General features: G+C 37.2%; 1 protein-coding gene across 2 annotated transcripts in view; it reads left to right on the forward strand.

The window, feature by feature from the left end:
- Positions 1-14,176, forward strand: part of BABAM2 (BRISC and BRCA1 A complex member 2) — a 178,466-nt gene that overhangs the window by 140,489 nt on the left and 23,801 nt on the right. For both annotated transcript variants that reach the window (XM_069852612.1, XM_069852613.1), the window contains 2 exons: positions 90-160; positions 1,558-1,640. In XM_069852612.1, coding sequence (XP_069708713.1) covers positions 90-160; positions 1,558-1,640 — 154 coding nt within the window. The remainder of the gene's footprint in view (positions 1-89; positions 161-1,557; positions 1,641-14,176) is intronic.

A 14,176-nucleotide genomic window follows, 5' to 3' on the forward strand; every position in this document is an offset into this window, starting at 1 on the left:
TTTCCTGACAAGGAATATATGACAAATTGGGAGAATTGGTTTTTTTATCTTTTTAAAGCTTTGGATTTGTTTGTTTCTTTTTTTTAAAGGTACAATATGTTATTCAGGGTTACCATAAGAGAAGAGAGTATATTGCAGCTTTCCTGAGTCACTTTGGAACGTAAGTTTTCTTTTGATGCATTATTTTCTGTAGTATGGGGAAAAGTGTTGTTTTCTGCACATGGTCTTTGGTTGTGTGACTGCTGTCCGCTGGGTGAGATGAAATCCAGTCACTTTTCGCAGAATGATATATATAGACTGTCTCTCTGTAGCTGTACTGGAATGAAGTTCAGTGTTCACTTCTCTGCCAATTGCTGATCTGATTTTGCTAGAAAATAGCTGATTATGGGAAAGGCACAGTAGGGATTTTCTCCTTACGGAAAAGAAATATGCTCATTTCTGAATAAATGACTGGAGGGGTCTTACAGTAGCAGGCATTGACTGAGGCGGAAGGACGGGGATGTGGGTATGGTTCCAAGCCCTATGGGAGCCAGAAACCACCGCTCGGCATAAAGGCAGGACTGGGAGACTAGCTGCTCCCGCGGCCAAGTGGTATCTTGGTTTGAGAGAGGAAAGGCTGTCAGGTTATGTTTGAAGTCCTGCAGTTCAAAGGTCCTTGGCCTGGCATGATGACACATTAGCTTTATAAATCAACTCACATAGGGTACCTAGGCACTGTGGTTTCCCGCCTTAAATCCATAAAGTGTGAGTGAGAAGAGTGAGAGTCCAGGAGCCAACCTATGGTGATTGCCTGACCAGTAGTACTTTGCCTCAGTGTGAGGAGGGGGTTTCTGCTTCCACGTGGTGATGCCAAATGACAGGGATATTCGGGATCCCTTCAAATCTCAGAGCTTTCTAGTAAGGGTGGGAAAACATGTGGCTTCTAACATGCACCCACATTTTATACAATTTTAGATAGATAACAATGACTTGAATTGGACATACGAGTTGATAGGGAGTCAATGCAAGCTCACTCCTTATGAAAACAGGATATTTCTTTTTCTTCTGGGAAAACTGCAGTACAGAAAAGGCCCCAGTATGCCTATGATTTTATTTAACTTGCCAAGTGGTTCATGAATCTTGATACTGTTTGAGACTTTTAGGCAATACTGGCTCCCGATGCTCCTGAAATCTACCGAACAAGTCTTCGATATTTTATTTTTTGTATGCTCTTCTGAATTTTCAGATTTAAACCCTTCTCAGCCTGCATATTTTCAGTTTTACCCTGTCACTTACAACACATTTAACAAATTGTCTTCATATGAGTAACTTCCAGGGAATTTGTATGTATATTCCAATACCACAGCATGAATAAGATTATTATTAAGATTAAAAGTTTAATCTAATTTTCAGTTAGCTAGAAAATTGTAACTGTTAATAAATAAAGCATATACTAGAAATTTCGGAACAAACAAAAAACCCAGTTGTTGTAGTACAGAATTTACATGTTTATTGTACAGTATTAGAATGAATCGCAGGTAAAAATTGTATTCATTTCTTTGTATTTTTTGTTGTTAGTGGTGTGGTGGAGTATGATGCAGAAGGCTTCACAAAGCTTACTCTCTTGCTGATGTGGAAAGATTTTTGCTTCCTTGTTCACAGTGAGTAACTTTTTGCCTCAAGCATGAATGTCTACTCTCTTGAAGATAAAAGTTCAAAAGGGAAAAAGTACAATTACAGGAAACAATTTAAAGTCTTAGCTATTTTTATCCAGTGATTAATGTATTTTTGATGGAACTATGACACTTTGAAAACACAAAATCCTGATTGCATTTGAAAAGGGGAGAGGATCCACACTGATAGCATGCTGCCTGCTTTACAGAATGCCAAAAGTATCATGGAGGTACTTTCCGGTAATTTCACTCAAGATTAAGTTCAAAGTTGTAACTCATACAAGTGTCAATAATGAGGACCAATGCTGTACATAACTTGGGAATACCTAAAATTTTCTGTAATTGTCAGGCATTAATGTATTGATAGTAACAGTAAAGAAACTTTAGCGTAGGGAAAATGTATTAACTGAGAAATAGTACTGCACTGTTGTTAGGAGCCAGAAGTTATTCCTAGACTGAAATGGTGTAGGCAAATCTGTCTAACTGTTTGCTACACTATGTAGCTAGCTTGGCTGTCATTTGACTTTTTAAAATCAAGATTGCATTGCTTTTAAAAAGAAATTCTTAATTAAATAAATATATAGGAATTACTTCATATAGAAATCACTAAGTTCAGATTTGTTACTGCCTTATACATGTCAACTTGAGTAGCAATTATTATTTTTCCCTATTGTAAGGTGAAATTCACAGATTATCAAGGATATTTTTTTTTGGTTTGGAGAAATTCAGTCATATTACCCTTTATTTTTGATTGTTACACTTCTCATCTTTGTTTAAATTAATTGTAGTGCAATCTGGGCAGCCGCAATGTTGGTGTTTGTTAACACTCCAGCACTCAGATTTCAGATTATGTCATTTTTGGCTGTGGGTGGCTTTTCACATGGAAAAGTAATGGTGTTTTAATGACATAATGGAAATTTGTTCCAGGGTTTTTAAAGCAAGAAGTGAGGATTACCACTGCTTAGAGAAGTTTTTCACCTTGTGTTGTATTGGAGATCATAAAAAGTGGTCTCACTGGTCCCCTCCTTTTTGTTGCCTAAGATTTCCAGACAGTAATGACTGTAAGAGGTCTAGAAAACTCAAACCTGAAATTAAAAAAAATCCTTCATATTAGTATGATTTATGTTGTGGAGAGAAAGACATAGAACTGATTTTTTGTGAAACACCTTTACGTACTCTCCAACTACAATTGAAAATTGCTCACTGGGCAATTGTCTTCTATGAGATGATGCTTCTTTATGTACAACCTTCTTGACAATTTCCTACATTTCTTGTTCCCCAACATGTTTGGCTTAATTTTGTCAGTGTTGAAATTCCTGTGGATTTGATTTTTGCTGTGGGATAATATAACTTAATAGACATTGAAGCAGTTAGATTTCAGGGGAATCAAAATTCAAATTTCTGTTAAATAACAGAGTAGGTTTTAACTGTGTAATATTCAGAGGGCTCAATTTAATTGACATGAAAGCTACAATTATAACTGAATAATTTATCACTATGTATTAACCCTGTGGCCTTAGAAATCATGCAGTGGCTTAGCTGTGTGAGCCATTGCATCACCCACTTGTTGAACAATCCATTGCAAAAACACTTATGTTCCATGCACTGAAGGATATTGCAATGAAAGGACCGAAACCTGCACTTCATTTCCTGAGTGAAGTAATGTAGGCTTTCATCTCTTAACCACTGACATAACTATGCATATAATGTTTGAATATTTAGCAAGTGTCTAATAAAATGTCTGGGAGAGATAGTCATAAGTTGAAAACTGTTGCACTTCATCCATTTACTGTATTATGTACAGAAAATATTCAGAGGAGAATAAATAGGTCAGTATATAGCTAGCACTGTGGCAAATAAAATGGAAGGAACCATAATAAGTTTTACTGGCATCTTGATTTTGGTTAGAATTTTAGGTTTAATTGAGATCATGAGATACATAAACCCTAACGTGAGTTGTATTTCCTTTAAAAGATGCATTCAGAGATTTCAAAAATAACTTTGGGGTTTTTTGCAACTTTTTGCGTTCAAAATTACAAACTTGTTTGGGAACTAGGAAGCAAAACACATTAGAATTAAAGTGAAATTACTCAAAATAGTTTTATTGAGTAAACTGTATTAAAGATAAGAGAGAAACAGAAAGCCTAATAACCTGAGAACAATTTCACTTACTAAAAATAAAAATTTTTGTGTAGTAGTGGCAGAATGAAGAGTAAAGTCTATGCATTCTACCTTAAAATACAGAAGAGCTGCCTGATTGCAAACTTAATCATTAGATTAATGTAGCTGCTGAAGTTATTATAGTAGATCAAAGAGCAGTCAAAGGAACTGTTGCTTTCGTGGTTTAGTTCAAAAAATTGATCAAGTGCTTTCAAGTATACGACAGAAGAAATAAACATTCATGCATCCACATGGAAGAGGAAATTGTTCATCAGGCTTAGTGCTTTTGATATTGATAGTGTTTATTAGTAAATCTCAGTACGAAGCTTTGTAAGTAAACTTCAATATACTGCTGATTTCTTTCTCATCTTGTAATCTGCTATGACTAGTTTTGAAGATAGCTGTTTCTTCATATTCTTTTTAGTGCATACATTCTATTTAAACTGTGTATAACTATAAACAGAAGTTACGCTATCTGGGCACAAATAAGTGCGTAGTTACACTATGGGCACAAGAACAGGAGTCCAAAGCAACTTGTATGTAGGCTTTTCAAAGATCAATTTTTATGTTATGAGTTTTTTCAGGTTATCCACACAAAGGAGATTGACAGAAGTTGGACCCGTTCCAGTAGCAGATGAAACACTGCTTGTGTTAGTGGTTATTTAAGACAGCTTGGAAAGGACAGAAACTAAACTAAAAAGGGTTTGTTTTATTGAACAATATTTCAGGGGGTGAAGAATGTTGGAAACTGCCAGCATTTGTGTCTTATGTTTGTATGGGTTCTTAGACTGAGGTGAAGTTGGTGGGAATGCTGACCTTGGCTAACTGTAATGGATTTCAGCTTCTGTGTTGGGTAATACCAGTGACTGAGGGAGGTCCAAAGTGGCAGACATGCAAAAGCTGGTTTAATTAATGAGCTTTCTTGCTATGGAAGTGCCAACTGTAGTAGCTTTTTGTCCACTCTCTTACCTATTTGTGCAGTTGTAAGAATAGATCAGAAATAGGCAGCATCTCAACAAGGAGGTTTTTACACTGGAAAGAGAAGGAAACAAGGGACCTTTAGCATTAATTGTGTTACTGGAGGATATACCTATGAATGTCAGGCTTTGGGCAGACACCCACTTCTGGATGCAGTGTTTTTTGGTGGAAGTCACAAGTGCCAGCTTCTGATGCATTCCTGTTTGGATATTGCTGTCCGCGCACATTTGTCAGAGCAATTTGTGCCAATGCAGTCAGCTTACATGGTTTGAATTGATGGCTGGAGTTAAACAATTGAGGCTCTCTCACATAAACCTTTTTTTGGTCTGGATTAGCGCATCTGTCCGCAGCCTCAGAAAGCAATTTTTTGATAGCCATGCTTATCAGGCTTGGCAGGAAGGGGAGAAATAACATAGGACATTTTGGGAAAGAGCATTAGTAGATGCGGAAGACAAGATTGCACTACTGTGCAAAGAAAGTGCAGTTATTCCAGTAGTGTTCAGAGAAAGAGAAATGTATGCCCACCCACTGTAAATAAATAAAATCGCATTAAAGAAGTAATTTGTTCTATCAGCTCCCCTTTTAAGCAGAAATAACTCATTAGGCTTCAGATGTTGTTTTAATCATTCAGAGGAGCAACAATAATCATTAGAATTTAGGTAAATGTTAATTTTTGAGGCTCTGGTATGATTTAAGATGTTACCTGCCCTTTAAAGGAGATTGCAGGTCCTCTGGAAAGTCAACAGAACAGAGCTAATGAGCATTCATCAGCCCCTCCATCTATTACTCCTGCAGCTGTTTAAATAAACAAGTTAGACTTTGTGGTAATAAGTGGCTAGCAAGGAGGTTTAGTAAAGTCTTAACTGGAAGACTTTTTTTAGATGGATGTGTGTGTGATGTGGGTTAGTGTTTGCTATTTGGGTTTAGGAGAGCTTATGTGAGAAGACAAAAGCATTTTCTTTCATCTAAGGTCATATTTATTGTTCTTTTTAGAATTGCTTCTGCAGATTTCTGTTTGAAAAGTGACATGCCTGCCTCAATAACTCCACAGTTGATGAGATAATAAAAATGTTTAAGAAATATTTGTTTATCCAAGCAATTTGGAACCAGAACATGAGACTGTTTTGTGTAAACATTCCTGTGAATATTTCAGTAAACCTTTACCTGCCTGTAATTTTGGCCATAGAGCCCTCTCTGTTATATAGGACCTATAGATCTTGTTAAATGTAAATGTGAGAAGTAGCTAGTATTGGTTGGTTTGATATACTATTTAAGACAGTTGGAATATGCTCAGTGACTCTTGTGTGCTCCTGGAGTGTGAATTTGAGTGGTGTTGGTGGTTTTAGAGGTATTTTTTTTTTCAGTTTTGTGTCATGTAAGAGTTGCTCACACACCTTTTGGAAGCTGAAAAGAAGATAGCCTTCAAGAGCTGCTCTTCTTTATCAATATCAGTGCCTGGCAGTCATTACAATTAACACTTAAAATTCCGGGAAAAAAAGTCTTTGGAGGAAATTAAGATTGCGTTGGCTCTGCTTCTTCAGGGAAGTTAGTCTAATTGTGAGAGAGAAGCCTCTTAAAGAAAAGGTATGGAAAAACAAACTGTCGTCTGCCCCATTTATTACCTGAAAAAGGGTCAAGTGTTGAGTGGAGTGTTTACATTAGATCACTTCTGTGAACTTTTATCTAATGAGGTGGTTTGGCTTCTTTACATAGTTCTTTTATTTTATTCTTCTCATTGTTCCTTAAATGAAAACAGGAAATTATGACCCTGTGAAAACTAAGGGAGAATGATGAAAGAGAGAACACAGCAATGTGAATAACCAGTTATATGAGAGTGGAGAGATGACTGGTAGTGTCAGGAAAACAGGATAGTTCAGCAGAAGTGTCAAACATAACGAAATACATGTTTTAGGACTCAATATGAGAAGTTCAATACTGATCAAAAAAACTGCTAAGATTGTATAGGGATGTAATTTTTCTCCTAAATGAAAAACTGGATATTAGCAAAGCCCCGATGGTGTAAAACTGGCTGGCAGAAGGCAAAAACTATTCAGATCTACTGCTGGGGTGTAATATTTTGACTGTTCAGCAAGCAGATAAATATCTCTCATGAGGCAGTCTTTTCCTCTGATGGCTTTTAGTTGGTACTATGTATTTCTTTTAATCTGTTCCTGAAAGTTCTTGAGCACGTGTCATTCTGCCTACAGCAAAATATACCCTGAGCAGAGGGGGGTCTCTTCAGTACTTTGTACATTGTTTTCATCACCACAAAATGAAACATTCTCTGATATTTCAGATGTAGTGAAGTGCATATCGCTTACTTGAAGTGAATGAAAGCTGCAGGTAGGCTGCAGTGCTGTAAATCAAGCAGTGTGATGAAAAAGTAGCCTGAGTAACAGACACAGTTCTGCACCTAACTAGGCATAGGCATGGGCTAATCCCAGGGCTGAACTGTAGCATTTGGAAAATGAAGTAGCCTTTTGCTGATCATTTTTCTCCCCTGCATATTTTTCTTCTTTATTTCTAAGTGGCACAGCCAATTAGATTTAGTTTGAAATTTTTATTGAAAGCTGATAATTTGATTTTTGTTATTAAGAGTATGTTAAACGTTGTGTTCCTTTGATTCCATCCTGGGTATTTACTTGTATGCGAGCTGAATGAGATTTTCCATATTTAGATATTCATGATAGATGCAAGTGAACCTGAGAACAGAGGTTTTCTTTTCCTCTTTTTCTGTTTCTCTGTGTTCTTTTTGTAATCATGTCACTTACTATAAATGATTCATGTTCACATTTTAAATTCTTCTAAAAAAGGGAGAACGGACACAGAGTAATTCATAAAACTTAATATGAACAGCAACAAACAGGAAACAACTGTTGTGATGAGAATTAGATTTTACAAGTATTTTATGGTGGTCTGGTATGTGTGGACTGGCAAAGTATTTTTAAGTGTCACTTTGCTGTGAATGTTACCTTCTTAATCTCTGAGAAATGCATATATTTGCCATGCCTTTAAAACTGTAGTGTATTGCTATAGACATTAATTTATGTACTTCCAGGAACTACAAGCACTTTAACAAATAGACTGAAAGATTTTGTAATAACTTCTTATAAAACTGCACTTCTCAGAAAAGTGAACTATTGCTTTTTCTTAATCTAATACATATATCTAGGGTACTACTGCTATGTGCCCAAGTGGCAGATTACTAAGAAATTCTCAGAAAAGGTGCCTGAGGTAGGGAAGTGGTATAATCCTACTTTATCCACTCCACTTTTGGAAAAAAAAAAAAAAAATAATTAGGTCACAAAAGGTCATTCACAGAGCTGGGACTTGAGTACAGATCATGGTGCTTTTTCTTCTTACTGTGTGTCTATGTCTTTGTTTACATTGTCTCACATGGCATTCACAGATAGTTTTTCTCCAAGGTGTGAAGTACATTAAAGGTGTGAAATAAAGAGAGTTGAAAATTGCTCATAGTAGCAAGTAGACTTTGTTTTCAGTCTGGAAATTACATGATAATAAATAAATAATAATAATAAATAAACCTTCAGTTAGAGATGGAAGTGATCACAAAGATGCTTAAATGTCTAAAGGAAGGAAGGAGGGAGTGCTTAAATTGCTGTTCTATCTCCTTTGCCACCAGTTTTCTTGCCCCATTCAGCAGGAGTCCCACATTTTCCCTAGTCCAGCTTTCGCTATAGCCGTTCACCTTGTTGTCCTTAACTCCCCTTGCCAAGTTTAATTCCAGATGAGCTTTGACATTCCTAACCCAGCCTCTACATGCTCATAGAATGTCCACATACTGTGTGCTTCCTTTTCATGTTTGAGTTTTGTTGGAAGCTCCTTGTTCATCACTTAGGCCTTCTGCTTGACTTTCTGTTCATTAGATGGACAATTCTTGAGCTAGGCAGAGGTGATCGTGGACCCTTCCTCTTCAGGATCGTTATGATGTGAGATTCTTCCATGGGAGCAAGGTTCCCGAATGACCCAAAGTCTATTTCCTGGAGCTTAGGGTTGTGATCCTGCTATTTATCTTGCTTCGTCCTCAAATATAACGTTCACAAGAAAGCACCAAAAATTATAAGTAGTCTAGAAATCATGGCTTAACAGAATATGTTCCACAAACTAGTTCTTTAGGTTATGAAAAGGCACTAGAGGAGTGAGCCTTTAAAAGTGTAAAAGGTGACTTCAAGAGCCAAAGTGTTTAACAGTCAGGAGTGGAAAGAAGCAACGGGCCTATATTTCAGTAAAGTAGATTTCAGTTTAACTTCAAGCATATCTGGAGCGGCTTTGTTGACTGGTTGGGCTGGGCAGGATCACACTGTGTTGTGATTTGAAAGCTGCAAGTTTGCATGGAGTTGGGCTTGGGAGGACAGGATAGCGTGTGTGTCAGCAAAGGGTCCTCTTGACCTGCAGGATAATGTCACGCTGATTGCAGATGAGAGTAAAATAAAACAGTTTCCTTTCAAATCCTAGGCAGCATTTAAAACAGGAAAAAGAACTTATTTGCCAGCCTCATAGCATTAATAAAGCATAAGTGAAAGATGCCAATGTTTTTGCACAGCTGCTTTTCAGGTGAAACATGCTGTAGAAATCTTCCTGTCCTGCTGGAACATAATGTAGAGTTTCTCAGCATTTAGCAGTATGTCATTCTACTGAGAAAGCAGAGGAGAAACTTTTGCCTTTTCTCCATCAATTACATGCCTGTGCCAAGAAAGGGCACAGCTTACTTTTTACACCCATAACAACTGCAACTGTCTGTAAAGTATAAGCTTAAAACAAGTCAGATGGAGAAGAGGCAGCTTTTAGTAGTATCAATCTCATCAGCACTTAGAGAAGTTACTATAGAAACTGTTACAGCAGAAACAATAAAAGGAAATATAAACGGAAGGGGGAGGGAATGAAGATCTTCAAGAATTTGAAGTAAAAATAAAGCAAAATAGATGTCACCAGCTGAAGCGATGAAGGTAAAAATAAAACCCCTTTCTCTTAATTAGAATAATCGTGGTTACAGAAATTAAAGAAGGAAAAGGCCTGTGAGGCCATTATGCCATTTCCTGGAGTTCAGTATGGGTTTATGAGATACTCCATGGGGTATTTTTAGGAGGTATTCCAGTCTTGCTGTAAAAGTCCGAAAGACTGTGACATGGTTGAGGTGGATGAATGACACTCCAAAAGAAGAAGATATTAAAAAGCAATTTTGGGGTTAAGTAGCATCGCTTTTTCATGGTCCTTAACTGCATAGCTGGAAAAAGCTTGAATAATATCTTGATTTGATCTGTTACTTCATTCCTCTGGAAGACTAACCAAAGAATTAGATACTCTGTCTGTGGCACGTAACTGTAACTTAAGGTGTTTAAACTATTTAAGTTTCATTTCTTTAAAACACTGGTTTTGTACAAAGGATGAGGTACTTAAAAAGAAAGATACTGATTATGAAAAAGACATGGGATATTTTTACAACTGTGTCATCTGCTCATGTTGAAAGAAAATCAAAACAATAGTAATCATACATCTGGTTGCCATTGGTGCCTAGACTATGTTGTAGTTCCCATTATCAGTGCAATGCAAACTACAAGATAGATTTAGCAGTGTCGTGCAGTCCTCTTCAAGTAAAAATGGGTTACATATGTTCTATTTAAAGAAAAAAAAATAAGCAAACAAAAACCCCTAACAAGTCAAAACAAAGAAAACTAAGTGACCTCACGAGGTTCAACAAGGCCCAGGTCCTACATCTGGATCAGGGCAATCCATGGTTTCAATACAGTAGGGGGGACGATGTGATTGACAGCAGCCCGGGAAAGTTGTGGGTTGCCCCTCCCTAGAAGGTGTTCAAGGCCAGGTTGGATGGGGATTTGAGAAGCCTGGTCTAGTGGAAGGTGTCCCTGACCATGGTAAAGGGTTTGGAACTGGATGATCTTTAAGGTCCCTCCCAACCCAAATCATTCTGTGATTTTGTGATTCACAGAATCACAGAATCACAGAACAACCAGGTTGGAAGAGACCCACCGGATCATCGAGTCCAACCATTCCTATCAAACACTAAACCATGCCCCTTAGCACCTCGTCCACCCGTGCCTTAAATACCTCCAGGGAAGGTGACTCAACCACCTCCCTGGGCAGCCTGTTCCGGTGCCCAATGACCCTTTCTGTGATACGTTTATTCTAGTGACACTGGAATTCACAAGTAAACACATCTGTATGTAATGTGTTGGAAAAGTTTAATCCATGACAGTTCATTGTTTCCATTCTTAAGAAATATTTAAGGGCTGTCTTGAGAGCACTGGAATTAAAGGTAACCACTTCCATATCTGAGACTTTGAAGCTGGCCATTTCCATAGATGAGATGTTGTCATGAGATACATTAGGGAAAGGGACATACTATTGGTAGAAAAACTGAAAAAAGAGGAACCAATTCTTATTTAAAATCTAGCCTGGACTAACAATAACTGACAGTCATTCCTGTCTGATAAAAATAAGATGGAAAAAAATGAGGAAAATCGGATTCCTTCCAGCGTTCCTTAATGTCATTAGGAACATCACCAAAGTTACCACAAACTGGGCATTTGGCAGCCTTTCAATAACTGCTGTCAGCTGCCTCGCATTCCAGAGATAGTACATTAAACTTGTGCTAAAGAAAATGTTCCTCAGCATTTTCCTCCTTTCTTATCCTAGCTGTTTTCTTCCTAATGATTTTCTGATAACCTTATCTTCTAAACATCTCAATGGACTCCCTCCCTATTCTTGAATATTATACTTGCTGACAAAGGTCAACAGGATCTTGTGTTGTTGATGATCAATAATTATATAAACGCATTTCAGGACTGGCTCCTTAGTGTTTTCTGTTGCCAGACCCATTGCTCAGTATCAAACAATGAGCTGTGAATTTAATATATTCATGTAAATTGTTGTAATCCCAATATTGCCGTTTTCCCATTGTTACAATCACATTCCATGTTACACTTGAACATTGTTTAAACAATGTTTAATAAATTCAATATTTCATTGTTTAGTATTGTACATTTGTGTGATACATAACTGATGTGGTTAAGAAAAAAAATCATTTTTTTCTTTTTTCACAGTCTTTACTTGTATTTTCATAGTATTTATTTGGAAATATTTTGTATTTAAGTCAAATTACTCATATACTATACAAATGTTCACTTTCCCAATGTGGTGAATATTTCCCGTAGCAAAGGCAGACTTTATTTCAAAACCAGCTGTGGTTACCAACACACCCAAAGTGCCATGTCTCAGCTAAAATTCCATTAACAGCTTTTCATTTCACATTTGAAATTTTGAAATGTTGATTTCAAAATAGCATCTTCCTGCTAATATCCTAGTTTTCTTCAAATGGGTTGTTAGCCCTAATAATACTTAGCAAATTCAAATTCCTGTGACTGTGCTCTGTTAACCTAAAGTCCCACACTAATGCCATTGATATGTTATTTGTCATCCTTGCTCTCTCATTCTTGCAAGACTACATCATCATACGCCAAAGCAGGATAGCTGTGGCATTCTGTAATTCCGTGTGTGTTTTAAGCCAAATCCACCCTTTCTTTTTTTTTCTAGTAGAATGTAGGCTAAAGACCTTTAGCACAGAAGAGTTGAGGAAAAATTCACTTGGTGAAGTAGCCTGAAATGCTGCCCTACAGAAATTTGTGCTAGCTACTACAGTCCCCAAAATGTTTGTGGCTAAATCTGTTCAGGTTTCTCACTAGGTACAGTGACCAGTATGATTCCTGAATGGCCTTCTGTACTGGAATTTCTATGTAAAAAGTGAAGATAGCTGTTTCCACTTGAACTTACGCACAGATTTTTCAGCCACTGTACAGTTTGTTTGGAACAGCTTTCCTATAGGCGGAGTAATGTCAGAAAACCTGCAATAATTTTATTTATTTTTTTTTAAATAGAGCCTGATAGATTTATAAAGAGCATTATATAATATAGTACCTCTGTTATCACCACTTGGTAATTGTAAATTCACATGGATCTCATCCATACACATCATGAAAACCAGAGAGCTTTGAGTTCAAGGAACTTTTCGGTCTGAGGCAGTGCATTCAAGTCCACAAGTTGTTTTTCCCAGCAGTGTGAGCTCAACTGCAAGTAAAGTCAGAGAGAATGTGAAATTCAGTGAACCAAAAAAACTAAACAAAACTATGATGAATATATACTAATAAGAGACAGTTCTGGAGCCTGGAATGTGTGTTTCCTGTTTCCATTACTTACTTCATCATAAGTACTTGACTGCAGAGGCAGTTTCTGGCCAAAGTTGGATGATAAGTAAGGAGTGAGTCAGGGGATTTCGGGAAGAGAACAGATAGTATCAGGCTTAAATTGTTCCGTGTTCTCTGGAGATTTGGGTTTAGCACATCTTTCCTGTTCCCTTCTTGTTTTTCTGGTGAAATAATTTTAACACAAATTTGCACGTGTCAAGTAACCATTGATTCTGAAGTGCCTGCTTCAGAAGCAGTTGTGTTTGGCTATATGAAGTATTATCTACTGTTAGGTCTCAGAAGAGTTGGGTCCCACAGGCTGGCAGTCAGCATGAGTAAACAAGCTAATTATCTTTCTGTTGTTCTTTCATTCACAGTCTGGAATCCCTAAATTGCCTCTCATGAAGGTGCTGTGAACCAGATTTTAAATATTTTCTGTAGTTATTTATTATATCTTATGGTGATTAGTGTGATCACATGGAAAAGTTCATGCAGAAATGAATACATTTTTAATCAGAGCAAGGCTTCAGTGTTGTGCAGTAAATTGTGTGGTGTTGTTCACAGGGTAGAGTCTGTCAGATGGGGCAAACCTGAACAGTATCTCCTTTGGCCAGCTCTGTCTGGCTCAGGAGCTGAACTGGAAAGAATACAATGTTATCTTGTGTTAGGAGGCTGCTTCATAAAGAAAGAAGAGATTGAATTAAGGCTGGGGAGGCAATGAAATCTTGTAGAAGTGGAAATCTTGGCAGTAAAATATCCAGACCAGGCAATGTTCACGAGTGCAAAACGAATTACAGGTACAATAAACTGCAGCATATTCAAGCATCCAGAAGGTTAATAAGATAACCAGTATAGTATCATCCAAGCATCCAAACAGTGTGTAGCATTCAGTGAGTAAATGTTGACTTCTGTGAAAACAAATAGCTAGATTTATCCAGTGCCTTACAAAGGATGAATAAACCTTTTCTCTAGTAAAGGGGAACAGTTTAAGGAAAATTTTCTAAATATTGCCTTCTAAGTACTTTGAAATATTTGTACGGTCAGCATGCATTTCAAGCATGGTTTTGCTTTTCCTTCTCTCCAGTACTTAAAGTTGGGGTAAACTTGCTTTTTTTTCTTCTGGGCATTTTCCCTTCAGAAAACCTATAGTAGCACTGGTATATGCTT

This window comes from Phaenicophaeus curvirostris, chromosome 2, assembly GCF_032191515.1.
Source record: "Phaenicophaeus curvirostris isolate KB17595 chromosome 2, BPBGC_Pcur_1.0, whole genome shotgun sequence".
Classification (NCBI taxonomy): domain Eukaryota; kingdom Metazoa; phylum Chordata; class Aves; order Cuculiformes; family Cuculidae; genus Phaenicophaeus; species Phaenicophaeus curvirostris.